Source organism: Lasioglossum baleicum, chromosome 12 (genome assembly GCF_051020765.1).
Source record: "Lasioglossum baleicum chromosome 12, iyLasBale1, whole genome shotgun sequence".
Lineage (NCBI taxonomy): Eukaryota > Metazoa > Arthropoda > Insecta > Hymenoptera > Halictidae > Lasioglossum > Lasioglossum baleicum.
In genome coordinates this window covers 10,395,955-10,412,297 of record NC_134940.1, presented here as the reverse complement: position 1 = coordinate 10,412,297, position 16,343 = coordinate 10,395,955, and the positions used below count along the sequence as shown (strand labels likewise).

The 16,343-nt window shown below is 42.5% G+C and overlaps 1 protein-coding gene across 6 annotated transcripts in view; it reads left to right on the top strand.

The window, feature by feature from the left end:
• LOC143214080 (acetylcholinesterase) overlaps positions 1-16,343 on the top strand; it is a 110,363-nt gene that overhangs the window by 55,121 nt on the left and 38,899 nt on the right. For 2 of the 6 annotated variants that reach the window (XM_076434674.1, XM_076434679.1), the window contains exons 3-5: positions 11,691-12,014; positions 13,869-14,099; positions 15,801-16,092. In XM_076434674.1, the coding sequence (XP_076290789.1) occupies positions 11,702-12,014; positions 13,869-14,099; positions 15,801-16,092 (836 nt within the window). In that variant the 5' untranslated portion in view covers positions 11,691-11,701. The other 4 variants (XM_076434676.1, XM_076434675.1, XM_076434677.1 and 1 more) reach the window with 4 other exon arrangements.

Genomic DNA, 16,343 nt, shown 5'->3' with positions numbered 1-16,343 from the left:
ACCACATGAGAAGGATCTGAATAATCGAAATTGTTACAAGAAGAAATACGTGCTCAATTTTCATCATAAAATTTAATGGTTAAATTTTAAAGATTGGTTAAAGATTTGGTTAAAGATAGGTTAAATTAAAATTAAAAAAATATGGTTAAATTTTCTACAATTAAAAAAGAATAGTGATTATATGTATAATTGCTTAATAAAGTTGGGTTTTTTAAAATTTAACCATTGAATTTTATTTTCGAATCGAGCACGAACTTACGCAATCATCTAATATTAGACTATACTGCGAATCTTTATGCAAAATAAAAATTTTCTGCACAAATTTTAGAAAACACTGGCCAAGGAAAAAGTTCTTCCTTCTTTAATAATTGTAGTGGCTTGAAAATAATACAATGGTGTTTCTACATTCTTTTCGCCTCTAATCTTTTTTAAATTGGACTTACCCACTTCTGTATAAATGCATAAAATCCGCAGTCTAATTATAACAATCTGGTTTCGTGTAATCAATTATAAAACACTCGTTGGAGTCAGTACCGTATACCCAAGTCGTCCCTGAACGTCCCTAAAGCTGTCACGAAGATTCCGACGAAAATAATTCTGAAGAATTTTTATAATTCGATCAGAGACATGACTCGGACAGCTTCGAAAGAGATCGTCCAAGTCCACGGGTTTCGTTCTCGAAGAAATCCCAGGGAAGCAACGCGACTGAAACCAGTCGGTCTCCTCGCGTAGCCCTCGAGCACGGCTTCCGGCGGCTCGTCAAAGAGAAGGAAGCGGACAGCAGACGCTTGTTCGTCGACTTGCGAGATTAATTGACTCCCCGCGACGAAGAGAGAGAGGGGGAGAGAGAGAGCTCCAATTAGTCCGACGGCCCGTGGAAGAGGCCGAGCTTTGATTCTGCTCGCCGTTCGATTCGCTTCCCTGCCCCCTGGACCAATTAGTTACTTACCTGGCATGGCTCTATTCCCCCGGTCAATGCTAATTCGTTCCTTGGATTCCATTTTCCTCGGCCGCAACCGAGACGCGCGGACAAGAGCAAAATGGTCTTCTTCCCTCCTCCTCGCGAGGAGGAAGCGAGAACCGGAAAGAGCAATCGCGACGGAATTGAAAGCTGGAGAGCTGGAAGAGAGCTCGAGAGGAACCGTGACCGCGTAATAAACTTTTCGGCACTCGATCTCCTCTCCGCGGCTCCTTCTTTCTCATTTCCTTCTTTCTTTCGGCGTTTTTTCCCCGGTTTGTTTTTCCGCAACTGGGTCGCTGCACACTGGAGCGAGCGAGGGAAATCATTCTGGAGAATTGTCTTCATTGGTTCCGGATCTTCTAAGCAAGATACACTGTTTAAACACGTCGACACATGAGCGTACATCATTAATCCCGAAATGGTACCCCCTCCTTTTATGAAGTAGCAAAAGGTATTGCAACAATTTAGTAACACAATTGTTTTCCTATAGAAATATGCAGGGTGTCTCAGCTGAAGAAGACCACCTAAATATCTCCTCTAACTTTTAATGACATAAAAATATTTGTGGCATAATTTAAATGGTATCATGTTTTATAAAATTCAAAGAAATTGTTCAGTAATAGACAGCGGATCTTTATGCAAAATAAAAATTGACTGCAAGTTATAGAAACTAAATTGAATGTTATTTCTTCCCTTAACACTAAACCTATCGAGCCTCAAAAGTAACTGGGACATATTCCCTTATAAAAATGACAAGATTTATAATTTATAATTACACTATTGTAATACGTGCACTACTACAGATATCTATACAATCGTTTGCTTATGAAATCAGTTTTATTACGTTTCTATGATAATTGTAAAATAAAAAACCTGGAACCGGTCATTTTGGCCGGTGTTGGTAGGTTTAGTGTTAAGGGCGTTTCGAAGATGGTGAAGAATCTTCCAATATTTTTTTTACGAGGTTTTTATTGGGTGGGCCCTGTAGAGGATTCGTTGGACTAGCTAGATAGCCTATAGTGGGATATAGAGAGGACAGTTGAGGACGGTATGTACCGTGACCTTGAATAACTTTGAATAATTATAGTCACTGTTGGGTGTTTAAAAAAAGGTGATTCCATTTTTAAAAAAATGAAGATATCCTTGATATCTCCAAAAAAATGACATAAAAACGAAAATTTGTTGGTATCGTGTGAACCCCATTTTACAACTAACATATTTGAAGTATAAACATTAGGAGACTCAGCCTGTATAGTAGACCGGATCGAAAAAACTTTCGATGCCCCAATGACAGGATCATACTCCCAAAGCTGGGCAATGATGCCCCCAGGTTGCACATTGAGCCCAAAGTTTGAAAATTTTGGAGAAATATCAACACTTTTAAAAATATCAAAATCGAAGTACAAAATGGGTGTACAAAGTATTCGTACACCTTTTAAAAACTAATAACTTTTTTGAAAATTCATCGAAATCGATTGATATACACACGAGCTACAAGCGGTTAAAAATAGTGAAAATTGTAGTTTTCCACGACTTTTGATCAATTTCTGCTTAAAATCGTCGTCGTTTCTTTTTCTGCGTCAACCGATTTCGATGAAATTTTCAGTATGTGTATAACTAACATAAATCCACAAAACATATATTTTAAATTTTTCATGAAGGGCGCAAATAAAAAAGTTTTAGAAAATGCCTTTTTTATTTTTGCATGTAACCTAGTAAATTATAACTTTTGGAAAATCTTTTTCGCATATCATTTCGTAAACTTCTAATTGGTTATAAAAAATCAGGTCGTTTGGTACAATTATAAAAAAGTTATTGGTTTTTAAAGGGTGAACAAATACTTTGTATACACCCACTGTATATTCTGTTATAAACGACGTAAGGGAAACCAAAAAGTATGGCCAGTTTACTTACCTCAGAAACAACGAGCGAAAATGTATAACTTCAGCGTTTCATAATTTTTACGTCTTTTTAACAGCTTTTTCTTCGAGCTAAAAATTTTAGTAGGTAGTCTTTTATTAAATTCTCGTGAATTTCAAGTCCTAGCGAATTCATCCGATTTTATGGATTATTATTGCAGGACTAAAAGCGTCGAACGCGTCCGGTTTCACGCGCAGCGAAAATCGTTGGCACGGTCGCGCTTGCGAAATATCGCGGGACGAGTGACTATTCCCGCGAGCTGGAATTTGCCTGGATGTCGAAGCAGCCAATTAAACCGGCATAATACACCGGTCGATCCCGCTGGAATTTGGCGCGGTGCGAGGTTTCGTTCCGCTTCGTCGCGCGAATCCGCGCCGGCGGACAAAGCGTTCCGCTTCGCGAAATTGCTCGAAATCGCTAGGAACGCTGCGCTGATCGCCAATTCCGCGAGGCTCCCGGCCGATTATACGAGTCTCGCTACACGAATACCGGGCGATAGAATAGATCTGACCGATTTCTATTACCGTAATAGCAAGTATCTGTATAACTGAATATTAATGTAATATAATGAAACTTTCAGCGTGTGTATAACTAACATACAGTTAGGAGCAAAACTGATCACACACACTTTAAATCAGAGTAACTTTTTTATGAATGGACAAAACGACTTCAATTTCTCTGTAAAGCTAGAAGAATTAGTTTAGTAAATGACGTCTAAAAAAATATGCTGGAAAAATGCATTTGGTCGGAATTGTGAAAAACAATTTTTACAACTTTTTTTACCTGGGCCAATAACGAAAATTTGAAAGACGTGTTTGGTCAACTCGTATAAATTATATACGTTCTGAAAACTTCATTGAAATTGGTTAATTAGTTTACGAGTTATAAACGATCAAAAGTGGTAAAAATTGCAATTTTTCAAGATTGTATGTACTTGTATGTACCACTTTTGATCGTTTATAACTCGTAAACCAATTAACCAATTTCAATGAAATTTTCAGAGCGTACATAATTTATACGAGTTGACTAAACACATCTTTCAGATTTTCGTTATTGGCCTACCTAGAAAAGTTGTGAAAATCAGTTTTTACTATTGTTTTTCACAATTCCGACCAAATGCATTTTTTCAACATATTTTTTAGACGTCATTTACTAAAATAATTCTTCTGGCCTTACAGAGAAATTGAAGTCGTTTGTTCCATTCATAAAAAAAGTTATTCTGATCTAAAGTATGTGTGATCAGTTTTGCTCCTAAGTGTAGATCTACAAAATGCATATATTTTAAATTTCCTCACGGGCATAAAAAAGAATATTGAAAAGTTTTTTATTTTCTCATGTAATTCCTACCAATTGCAATTTTTTCAAAAAACGTAATTGCTGGAGAGAAAGTCAGATGGTTTGGTCCTGTTTAGAAAAGATTTCAAAGGGCGTCCGAACACTTCTGTGAGTCATTGTCATAATTAATTCTACAGAGCAAAATCGGTTCAGTTGCAGAATTCTGAGTTGCAGAATTGATAAAAAATATTTGATAAACAGAATCTCTGATTTAGGTGCAGAACCTGTCGACGGTGATCCCGAGAATCGGTTTCGGGAGGGTTGGAGGGATTTTAATGGGGTGCGAAAATCGCGTGGGGGTTGCTGATTGCCGGGGAAGGGAGCGAGCGGGAAATGCAAATAGGTGGAAACGTCGGCGATTATTTAAATTCGCGAGGGTATCAGTAAACGCGCGTCGCTCGCGTGAATAAATCAGCCGGGCCCTCGACGGAGCGAGGATCGTTCGATAATTAATTACGCGCCGCGTGCCGCCGCGTCGACAGCCGACCGAGAAGAAATCTCTCCCGCCTTTCTCGTTCTCCTTCCATGTTAATTTCGGAACGACCACCGCATCGGAATTCCTTTCTTCCTCCGGTAATGCACGAGATTTCCCATCGCGATTGTCGCGAACGCGCCCGGCGGAGCCACTAATCGGAACCCGCACGGAAACCAGTTCCCGAACGTATAATCGCGCTATCCGGATCGTCGTAATGCGTATTTTCCAGCGGGTAAAGCCGCATGGAAGCCGATACGAGCCGGCACTATGATTCGCGAGGCTTTCGGCGCGAACGAACACGAACAGGAAATCCGGCGCAGATTTTCTCTATATTGTACGTACGCTATTGTCGGATTGCGGAACGCGATCTCCGCTTTCGACAGCTGTCTAAATCCTCCTGACTGATTCTGGAAATAAGTACAACAGTAAGTTCATGTGTTTTAATCCTAAAGTGGTATACTGCTTCCTCAGGATACGATCTCTGTCTCATTAGAATCTTCCTATTAAAGGAAGAAGGCAAATGTTACGAAGCCTTTTAACCAGGAACATTCTAATCCAGCGGTTTCCAACTTTTATGCTAGTACGCCTCCCGAAAAAAAATGTTTTTTCCATGCCTCCCTATTTATACACGAATTTGTACTGTTACGTTAAAATGTTATTACAATGATTTTACGTAAAAATGGTTGAATAATTTCTCTTGTCCAAGCATCTATTATATTGAAAATTATAGACAATCTCCATAAATTTAGAGTTGCCATTCTTATAAGGCAATATTTACCAGTACCTTAAATACTTGGTAGATTTAGTGTTAATAACTCTTGCGACACCTTGTATACTGCGACAGAAATCGAATTGCTTCGACAAATACTTTAACAAGCACAGACGAATGCTGGTTTAAATCTCAATATTTTTGAAGTGGGGGCCGAACGAGCGTTTGATATGAACGCGCCATTAGGACTGGTTCTTTGGTCCGTCATGTTAGTTATTGGAAGAACACGCGTCCGTCCACTGCGTTGGATATTCCGCTTGTTTTTCCGGCTGAACCAACTGGTCACTGGACAGGGAGAGAAAATAGAGAGAGAGAGAGAGAGAGGGTTGGGGTTCGATTGGCGCGATCTGCAGCGTCGAGGGTGCTCGAGGAACTTTGAGCGACCGTTTCGCAAACGAAACCGTTGCGAAGCGAATCGCGAGCCGGGGCTCGAGAGGGAGACGCGGAAAGAGGCTGGCAAAGAGCATAAATAAACGAGAGCTATGGCTGTATCGATCAGCCAGGATAAACCGCGGCTCTCTCTCTCTTTCTCCCTCTCTCTCTCTCTCTCTCTCTGGGTGACCGAGTGGTTGCCAGCTTCGATGTCCGGCTGCTGTCCCGAAGGAACGCGTACCTTCAAGAAAATTACAAACTGGCTCACCAACTGGCTGGATGCGTCTACTTTCCTCGGGGCCTCTGAATTTCCTGGCTCTTGTCTGATCAGTGTCGTCTTGCTCCACTGAACCGCGCGTGGGAGAAAGCGGTTTTGTTAATCGTTCTGAAACTACAGTCTTTGTAATTGGGTTGGCAAGGAAGTAATTTCGGTACATTATGATGAAATGAAACCGAATTTCTTTGTTCCAACGATGAACTTTAATCAATAAAATATTTTCTTATTTATTCTTTTTCGCAAAAGATTATCGAACAAAAGGGAAAATATCATATTCATTAAAGTGCATTGCTTGAATAATTAAATTGGGCTCTATTTCACCCCTTAAAATACCGAAATTACTTTTTTGCCAACCCAATATTTATTAGTTATCATTTACAGCAGGACGTCAATAAATAACCTCGACCCACTCTTCCCATCAATGTTTCCTTTACAGTATGTATAAACGCAGAGTTAAGCATTAATTGATTAAAATTTTAATCATAATTGATTGAGTAACGTGCACGATTAGAAAAAGAAATCATCGAAAAATCGACGATTGGATCAATCGATTGATGAAGTTAATCGTCAATCGTTGATTAAAAAAAGAAATCATCGAAAAAACATAAAAGCACCAAATGACAATACAGCTAAACTCAGTTTACATTTTTTCCAGTATTCATACAGTTTTGATTCCGTATTTCATTTCGCAATTTCAGCAGTTAATCATTAATCAATCATCCGATTGACGATTAATAATCGTTAATCGCAATTAACGACTAAACTAGGAGATTAATTGTTAATTGCGATCACTGATTGAAGTAGAAATTTAGTCGTTGATTAAATTTTTGCCCAACTCTGATATAAGCATTCTGAATAACCAGGCTATTATAATGAGCTAGGTTCTAATGTCTGTTAAAAGTTGTCAAAACTACAGTCTTTTGTTAGTCGTTCTAATATTTCGGCATTTAATTGTAGACAATGTTTCATCTTATCGAACGGTATATTTTATTGCATTTTTATTTGTACTTACCATGAATACATTCAAATCCGTACTGCAACGACCACTGGCAATAATCATTGTTTTCAAATGAAACAGTATGGAAAACAGTATTTTTATTATTAGATTGCTGATTTTCATGTATTTGCCAACAAATTCGCGGAGTGAAATATAAAACAGTGAAAGATTACTTCCATTCAGTTGCACACGTTAACTTTATTGTGCAAAAGATTCAAGCTATTATCTTTTAATACTCCAACCAGCACTTTCTCGATTCAGTATCATTTTGCACTCCATCTCTGTCTGCAGTTTATCCCCTTATAAAGACACTCAAGAGATTTATTTCTCATGGAGACACCATGTTATCATCATTCTGTTCCATTACGTGTAATAAAGATACAATAGCCATCGCTTTATAACTGACGCTGTAAACGTATCAAGTCCGCAGCATTAAGATAAAAGGCTCTATCGTCTTCGAGCGAACTCTCCGTTCTATAAAAACTTAATACCGTTAGAAACTACTGTCCGAGGAAGTTCACTGTCCCTCCACAGTTTTCATCGTGATCATTTTAGTTCCGATCATAGAGGACGGTTAAAAAGATTCTGTAAAAGTAATGGAAGAAAAGTTGCAGAGATAAACAACGTGTATTTAAAGAAACTCTGTAAAACTGTATTAATCCTCTCGCGTCTAACCTTCTCTCTGTGTATGGGGTGAAAATGCACCCCAGGCTGACAAAAACGGATATAAAAAGTCGACGAACGAAAAATTTCTAAAAATTTTCTAGGACTACTATTTGTGATATGTTTCACATTTTTTAAGTATTGAACACAGTAAGTCCTCACAAATATTTATGCAGACAAAGTTTTTCTTCCATTTTGCTCGAAAAATGTATGGGGTCCAATTACCCTCCCTTTTTTTCTTTGAAGACGTGGGGAAAAATATATTTACGTACACCCAGAAGGGGTGGTCCCCAATACCCACTAAAAAACCACACATCTAGGACTGAGAGCTCTTTTCTCGCTCTCTAATGTCCTTGAGGACAGTCAGGGCCCCGCTATTTGCATTTCTCCTGGCTGCCTCTTCTCCCCGACTCCCTTCCACTCCTGTTCTTTTCTAAAATGGGGTCCAATCACCCCCCTGTACACGGTAACCATTACAATAGCAGTAAGCAGAGAGAGAAGGTTGAAGGAAACAAATCGCAACAAACAGGAACCGCACTGAGGAAACACGTTGATGTCTCATTTCTTCAAGCAGCCTCCTTTCCCAAAGCGACGCAATTGTTCCAGGGTGTAAAAATCGCCGAAAGAGATGATCGTCTTAAAGGGAAGCCAGACGCGTTTGGAGCAACGTCGGAGTAGTTTTTACGACGCGAAACCCGACGGGGGCCGACCCAAATATGGGCCGGACGGCCGCTCGTTGCACCGACGACTCTGCCGCGTGGTGTGTTTGCACGATGCTGCCACCTCGTCGGCCGAAGTAACTATCGTTTTCCCGACGGGTCCGGGAGCCTGTGTTCGCCTATGCGTCGACGGAAAGGCAGCCGCGTCGCACAGCTCCGACTTCCCCTTTTCGTTTTCGCTAGCCCGGCGAGTGTGACAGTGATCGTTGGATCGGTTCCGTTAGATCGTGAGCAGCCTGAGGATACCAAACACTCGACAAACCCCAACTGGCATCTGGTTGGTTTCGCCGGAAAACGTTTGGTGAGTGACGGCAACTTGCGAGCTTCAGTCCCGAGGAAAACAAACCGCGAAAAATCTCCGCGAGTTTGAAAGAACGGAATCGGGGGTAGGAAAAGAGGAACGATCGCGCTGACGTTTCTCCCGTGGGACCAGTTCCGGTTCGGTTTCCTGTGGTTTTCGATGGCTTCTCTCTCTCTCTCTCTCTTTTTCTCCTCGGGCAGCGGGAACAACGTTGTCAGCGTGCCACCAGCTGATTTCCTCCCACTGCCACCGCGACACGGAGTTAATTAGCGAGCGAACGGTGCTCGCCGGGCAATAAATCGTCATTCCTGATGACACTAATACGCTCTGTTCTCTCTCACGAACGCTTCCGCGTGTAACACCTCGATCTACTGCGTGTAACCGGCGCGCGCGCGTGTGCACGCACCATCACCCGTAACACAGACGGAACACGCAGAAGGAAATGACTAATCAACGCGGACCTTCGTGTAGAACTGGCCGATATATTTCCTTGTGGACGCGTGAGAGACAACGAGTACGGCCCACCGTAACACGGCGGCAAGAAACGCCGTTTTTCCGCGACCGGGAGCAGAATCGACTGAGATTTACACTGGACCGAGGTCTCGATCGAGCGGTGACGCGAGATCTCTTCGAAGATCTACACTGCTGTGCAAAAGAAAGCAGCACCCGGCCATATTTAATAGAAAAGCGTAAAAAATCAAATGAGAACACAGTAAGTTTTGAAAAAGGATTCCGCTGTTTAATTGAATACTTCTGAGAATTATGTGTTATCGAACACTTTAAATGCATAATCATTGTACAATACAATTTCCACATAAAGATATTGTTTGTCATTATATCGTATAATTATACTGGATGCTTCTTTCTTGCGCACAGTAGTGTAGATCCAATTCTTCTTTAAACCTCGATCATCAACAGACACGTTCATCGATGATCTTTTGATCCCCTTGCGAAAATCTTCATTGTTTGATGTACAAAAGAATATCGGTGTCACGATAAGTCATTTTTATTAAGGATATTTATAAGGTCGAATAACTTCTAACACATCTAATACAGATCATTTAGGTCTCATTTTCGTTCGAGCTTTTATTATTTATTACTTCACTCAAACAATTTTTAACACTTCTTCGGCACAATTTATTTGTCAACAGTGATCCGATTGCACTAACTCGGCGTTTGTTTCAAGGTCTATTGAAATTGAAAGCATATTCCCGCCCTTTTCGAGTATCCAAAACGGCGGATGACGTTAGAGAAAGAGGGCAGTGCCACTTCAAGAATTTAAACCTCCCTCTTACTTAAATCTCTACATTCCTGCAAACTTTCTCTCCGAAATATTGAAATACGCTTGTGAACATTTGCATTCAAGTGTATATCATTGGTTCATTAATTCATTGTATCCCTAGTTCCCACAATATCAATTTAATGCTTGGTCGGTTTAGTGTTAATCCGCCGATATCGAACAATATTTGACGATTCTATCTTGGATTATCGAGAACTCGGTTTCGAAATTTCGAGAAGCACCTTTTATCACTGTACTGCATTAAAAACATGTTTTTCATGTACGTCAAAAATATTTTTAACGACGGATCTGACGGTATCGCAACAAATTCTCGTGCTCTCAGAAAACTGAGTACGTGCCCGTCGTTTCTGATAATCTGCCGGTGACTGGGCCTTTTGTACATCCAGGATGAAAAAGCCTTTGACAGAACGCACCTAAAAAGAAGATCCGGGCCGGATACCATTAATCCTAGACAGGTAAGTGTAACAGGTTCGACGGAGCAGCCCGTAGAGTCGTCGATTTCGTCGTGGATTCGTCGAAAGAGCCAGTTAATTGGTACGGAGCAAACGACGGAAGCTCGACAGGGGAAACGCGTCGAGGTGCACGCGGCCGAACAAAGCCCAACACCGCTTCCAATTAGTCGAATGCGAATCGATCGGGCGTCGAGCACGCCGAATCCCATCAGAGCAGCGTTTGAGATCGAGTCTCCGTTCCGCTCGGCTCCGCTTCGGGCTTCGGGCCCGGGCCGGGCTCGCAGACCCGACTCAAGAAAATAACAATCGTTCCCGAGCGATCTGTCGCGCACAAAGGGCTCGTTTCCATCGGAACGAGCAGCCGCCGCCGTCGAGGCTCGGCGTCGTTCGTTTATCATGAGGAGAAGCATTAAACGGTGCTGCACACCGATGACAAGAAAGAGCGTGACGGCCTCTCTCCCTCGCTCTCTCTCTCTCTCTTTTCCTCTCTCACACACTCTCTCTTTCTATTGTGTTCTCTGTTGCTGTGCTACAAAGCAGGGAAAGCACGGGAACCGCTTTCGCGCAGCCAAAGGTACTCGATTGCCAACGAGTGCGTTTCGGTTACGCCTCCGACGACGGAAGCTGCAACACCGGGACCAGGACCGCTTTGTTTCCCCTCGCGGAAACGGAAACAATTACGTTTCGTGACCGAAGATCACGTTTCACGAGCGAAGACTTTCCACAAAAATCTTCCCACCAATTTGCCTCTGCTTCGGCAAGATTGGCCCTTGCCGCTTTGGGTAACGAAGTGTTTGGATAATCGAGGCTCCGCTTAATCGGGGATCAAACACGCAAACACAATCCAAACCGAATCGTGTCTGGTATCGTTTCAATCAGGCGAATGTCGCGAATATGCTGATGGTCGTGTCGTAGAAATATCGTTATGAATGACAAGGTGTTTTACCAAAAACCTGTAAAGGTCTCACCGAAAATAGTGTTCGATACACTGTTGTAGGATTAAGATGACAAGTTTATTAAAGTAGCATGTACGATAGATAACAAGTTTATAAAAGTATATATATAAGATAATAAGATAAGATAACAAAAGTTTATAAAAGTAGCATGTACAATATTTTCTAGAACCCATGTGAATGTGTCGGTTGACAGGCGAGGACACGATGCCAAGAAACCGAAGTTCCTTGACGAAACTGGAGGCCCTGATGGTGCTGTGCTTAACGTTGCTGGTCCAGCTGGACGTGTGCTGGTGTTCGCCGTCACACAAGAGCAGACACCACGCGGACATGTCGCACGAGGACGCGAAGGATTTCAGAACGAGCGAGGAGTTGCCAAGACCGGCCGCCCTCCATTCGAACGACGATCCGCTGGTGGTTCAGACCAGGAAGGGCAAGGTCAGGGGTAAGACCATGACTGCCACCACGGGGAAGGAGGTCGACGCCTGGTTCGGGATCCCTTACGCGCAGAAACCTGTCGGTACGTTCCACCTACTCCGGGATATACACTCTATATCTACACTCGGAAATAGACCGCGGCTGCTTATGCATTTATAACGTACTTCGCTTCACGAAGTACCTGCCGCAGACCCATTCCTCTGCAATTTTTGCAGCCCTCTCAACACCTCAGGTGTACAAATTAATATGTACTTCATTTCCCTAACCACCTCCCGCGGCCCCATTCCTTCTCAATTTCAACGTTCAGTACATTAAGCGTGCAAATTAATTCGTACTTCACTTCTCGAAGTATCTGGCACAGCTCGATTGCTCTTCCAGTTTTGCATCACTTGAATATATTAGGTATACAAATTAATTTGTATTTCATTTTATGAGGTACCTACTGGAATCCCATTCCTCTTCAAGTTTTGCATTCACTTCAATATGTTAGGTATACAAATTAGTTCATTTTACGAGGTATCTGCTGGAGTCTCATTCCTCTTCAAGTTTTTCATTCAGTACAATATATTAGGTATACTAATTAATTCGTATTTCATTCTACGAGGTACCTGCTGGAATCCCATTCCTCTTCAAGTTTTGCATCCAGTACAATATATTAGGTATACTAATTAATTTGTACTTCATTTTACGAGGTACCTGCTGGAATCCTATTCCTCTTCAAGTTTTGAACTTGCATTCACTTCGATATATTCGGTATACAAAGTAATTCGTACTTCATTTTACGAGATACCTGCTGGAATCCCATTCCTCTTCAAGTTTTGCATCCACTTCAATACATTAGGTATACTAATTAATTCATTTTACGAGGTACCTGCTGGAATCCCATTCCTCTTCAAGTTTTGCATCCAGTACAATATGTTAGGTATACAAATTAATTCGCATTTCATTTCACGAGGTACTTACTGGAATCCCATTCCTCTTCAAGTTTTGCATCCACTTCAATACATTAGGTATACACATCAATTCGTACTTTACTTTACGAGGTATCTGCTGGAATCCCATTCCTCTTCAATTTTTGCGATCCTCTCAATACATTAAGTGTACAAATTAACTGGTACTCCTTTTTACGAGGTACTTCCAGTCCATCTGGTGTACACATTAATACACTGCTAATAGTTTAGCATACCTTTCAGTATACATCAGGTGCACAAATTAATTCGCGGTGCTCACAACGAATCAGTAGACCGCAGATCTCGTCGCGTAAAATTATTAAGCGAATAACTAATTAACTTTAATACTTAGACAATTTTGATTATGTACGTGAAGATCCACAGTCTACTAATCACTCATAGCTCGACGGATTAAGACGCATACACTCGAATCGAATGGTGTTCCCATATGCATAGCAGAGCGTAGATGTGTTTTCTATTTTATTTACGGTGTGGCTGATCCAATTGTTTTATAAAAATATAAAAGACGGTTGAACGGTCGATCGAGGTTGCAAGTGGCGGCCATTGTTGCCGGCCATGTTAACCGACGCCGATCAGCTGTATTGCCGAAACAATGTAACACGGTATTATCGGCGCGCATTTAGTCCATTAACCCATTTGCATCGAGCGGTTGAACGCGCTCCGAAGTCCCTACGTAATGGACGGCTATGTAGTCGACGATCGTCTCGTACCACCACCGACCATTTTCTCTTCTTCCAAATCCCATTATACTTGAGCGTTCAGTAAGCTTGCAACCAATCGCCGTAGTAAAAATGATCGAGATAAGTGATCAAATAGCTCCAAGGTAGAATGAAATTGAAGATAAACAATTTAATGAAATTTTGTGAAAAATCCTGAAGGAGGAGGGGGAGGCGAAGAAAGAATTGTAGAGCAAGGAGGGGTAAAATGTCGGAGTAGACGATCGGGACGCGGGTGTTTTGTTGCAGGTCTGCTTCGGTTCCGGCATCCACGGCCCGCGGAACGTTGGCAGGGCATCCTGAACGCGACGACGCTGCCAAACAGCTGCGTGCAGATCCTGGACACGGTGTTCGGCGACTTCGCGGGCGCGACCATGTGGAATCCGAACACGCCGCGCAGCGAGGATTGCCTTTACGTGAACGTGGTCGCGCCGCATCCTAGGCCTACCAATGCCGCTGTTATGGTATGGATATTCGGTGGTGAGTTCCAGCTGACACCTGTTCCGTCCGATCACTAGACCGTTTTCGCAGGGTGGACCGTGCGCGGCGCCGACAACTGTCAATTAGTTAGACATTATTTGAGACAGGCTTAGCAGTTTCCCGATTCGTCAAACATATTCCCGTGTTCTGGACCTTGAAGGCTCGTGTCTTGCGAAACATGATTCTCGCCACTGGCTCTTTGCTAGGTTAGAGAAATTTCTGTGGTTGTACGGAAGAACGCCGCATATATCACATGCTTTCACTGTTTCTGGTAAATACGTAAATCATGTACTCCAAAGCAACAATTAATGCATAAACACAATTTTTTTTTTAAATTGTGACATGCGGCGGTTTTCCTTACAACCACAGACTCAAGATGGGTTTCAGGGAGGGACGAAGCTGCGTTAATTGCATTGGAATATGATTTGAAGCAAGTAATGCCCGATAAACACATCCTTGAACTCGATAGTTATTGTTAACACTAAACGTACCGAGCTATAAAAGTAACAGGCACACGTTGCCTTATAAAAGTGACAAGATTTCATTTATTTAGACTTTGCGCGGTTCTTGTTGTGTAATATGTGTTCCAATAAATATATTTCTTAAACCGTTTCTTATGAAAGCATCCTTATAATTTCAAGAACCGAGCGTGGTAGGTTTAGTGTTAATAAAAGTTATCGATCCGTTGTTTCGGTTAATTTTTTTGTGCCCCATATTTGGACATCCTCGGTGATGTGTCGTGTAGATTTTGAGTTAGGTGGGTTCCGAACAGGTAAATCCTGACTTGGGGCGCCGCGCACCGCTTCTTTCGCACAGGTGGTCGCCTCTTACTCCGGGAAACGATTATTTTCGCCCCCGCAGCCGGCTATTTTCAGCCAGCCGGCTTTTTTAAAACTGTCAACGCCAGACGCTCGTAGATCGGCCAGATCAATTCGAACGGGATCCGAGGCAACGCTGTCTTGGATCCTCTGGCCGCTCGAGGAGGACTTCCGAATCCATATCGATTCCGAATTCGAACGTCCTCGAGCGACCAACTGAGGACCACCTTTCCCAATTTTTTTCCGGACACCTGACTGTGATCCTCTCCGTTTTGTTCGCCGACCCTTTGGCGGTGACTATCACAATCAACTGACAACCTGAAGGAAGTACAGTAGAACCTCGCTTATACGAACGTGTCATAGGAAGAAGCTGTTAAACCTTTGCACTCGAAGGTATTCTCATGTTTGGACGCAAGTGTTAGATTATTTTTTGAACACAGACATCTCATCGTACGTGGAACATCATCAATGTCTAGAAGCGTTTCATTTTAGCCATTCATTCAATGCAAACAAATTGAACCTGTTGCCTTAAAATGGTATCTCAGAAGAAAGTCATAAATCCCCTGAATATTATGCTATGCACTAGACACGACAAAGTCTACGATTAATTAATTAGACCATCTTCTCGAGATTGTGGATGTCAGATGTGTGAAAAGGAAAGGTAAAATATGTTAGCGCAGCCGAAGGGTCGGCACTAGCCAGTGAAGTTCCTGGATGTCGCGTGCGATCGGAACCGGAAGTCCGAAAGCGAGGGAGTACATCTCTAGGCTGAAGGGAAAGAGGAGAAACGAAGGTTTTCCCGGGGCCGAGGGAACGGGAAAGCCCTCGGAAAAACAGGAGAGTGAGAGAAAGAGAGATGGAATCGCGCGACAAATCCTTGTAGGTGGCTTTTACTCCGGATCGGCGACCCTCGACGTTTACGATCACAAAACCCTGGTGTCGGAGGAGAACGTGATTCTGGTCTCGATGCAATATCGAGTCGCCAGCCTGGGTTTCCTCTACTTCGGAACGTCGGACGTACCTGGGAACGCCGGTCTGTTCGATCAGATGATGGCCCTTCAGTGGGTCCGCGACAATATCGCTGCGTTCGGCGGAAATCCTGACAACGTGACCCTGTTCGGAGAGAGCGCGGGCGCCGTTTCCGTTTCTATGCACCTACTCTCGCCTCTGTCAAGGTGCATACCTATTCTCCTTAGTCACTACACACGAGAGCTCAATTGTTTGTCTCTGTTCTCTCTCTGTTTCTCGTATTTGCTCTTTTTCTGTTCGCATTCATTTCTTTTATTCTTTTCGCTTTTATGTTTCTTCTGTCTTCTTGCTTGCCACGTACACATACACGCAACATACACACGTTGTACGCCTGCTGCAACATACACGCTACCGATCATATGTTCAGATCATCGTAAGCTCAAGCTAGGCAGATGCG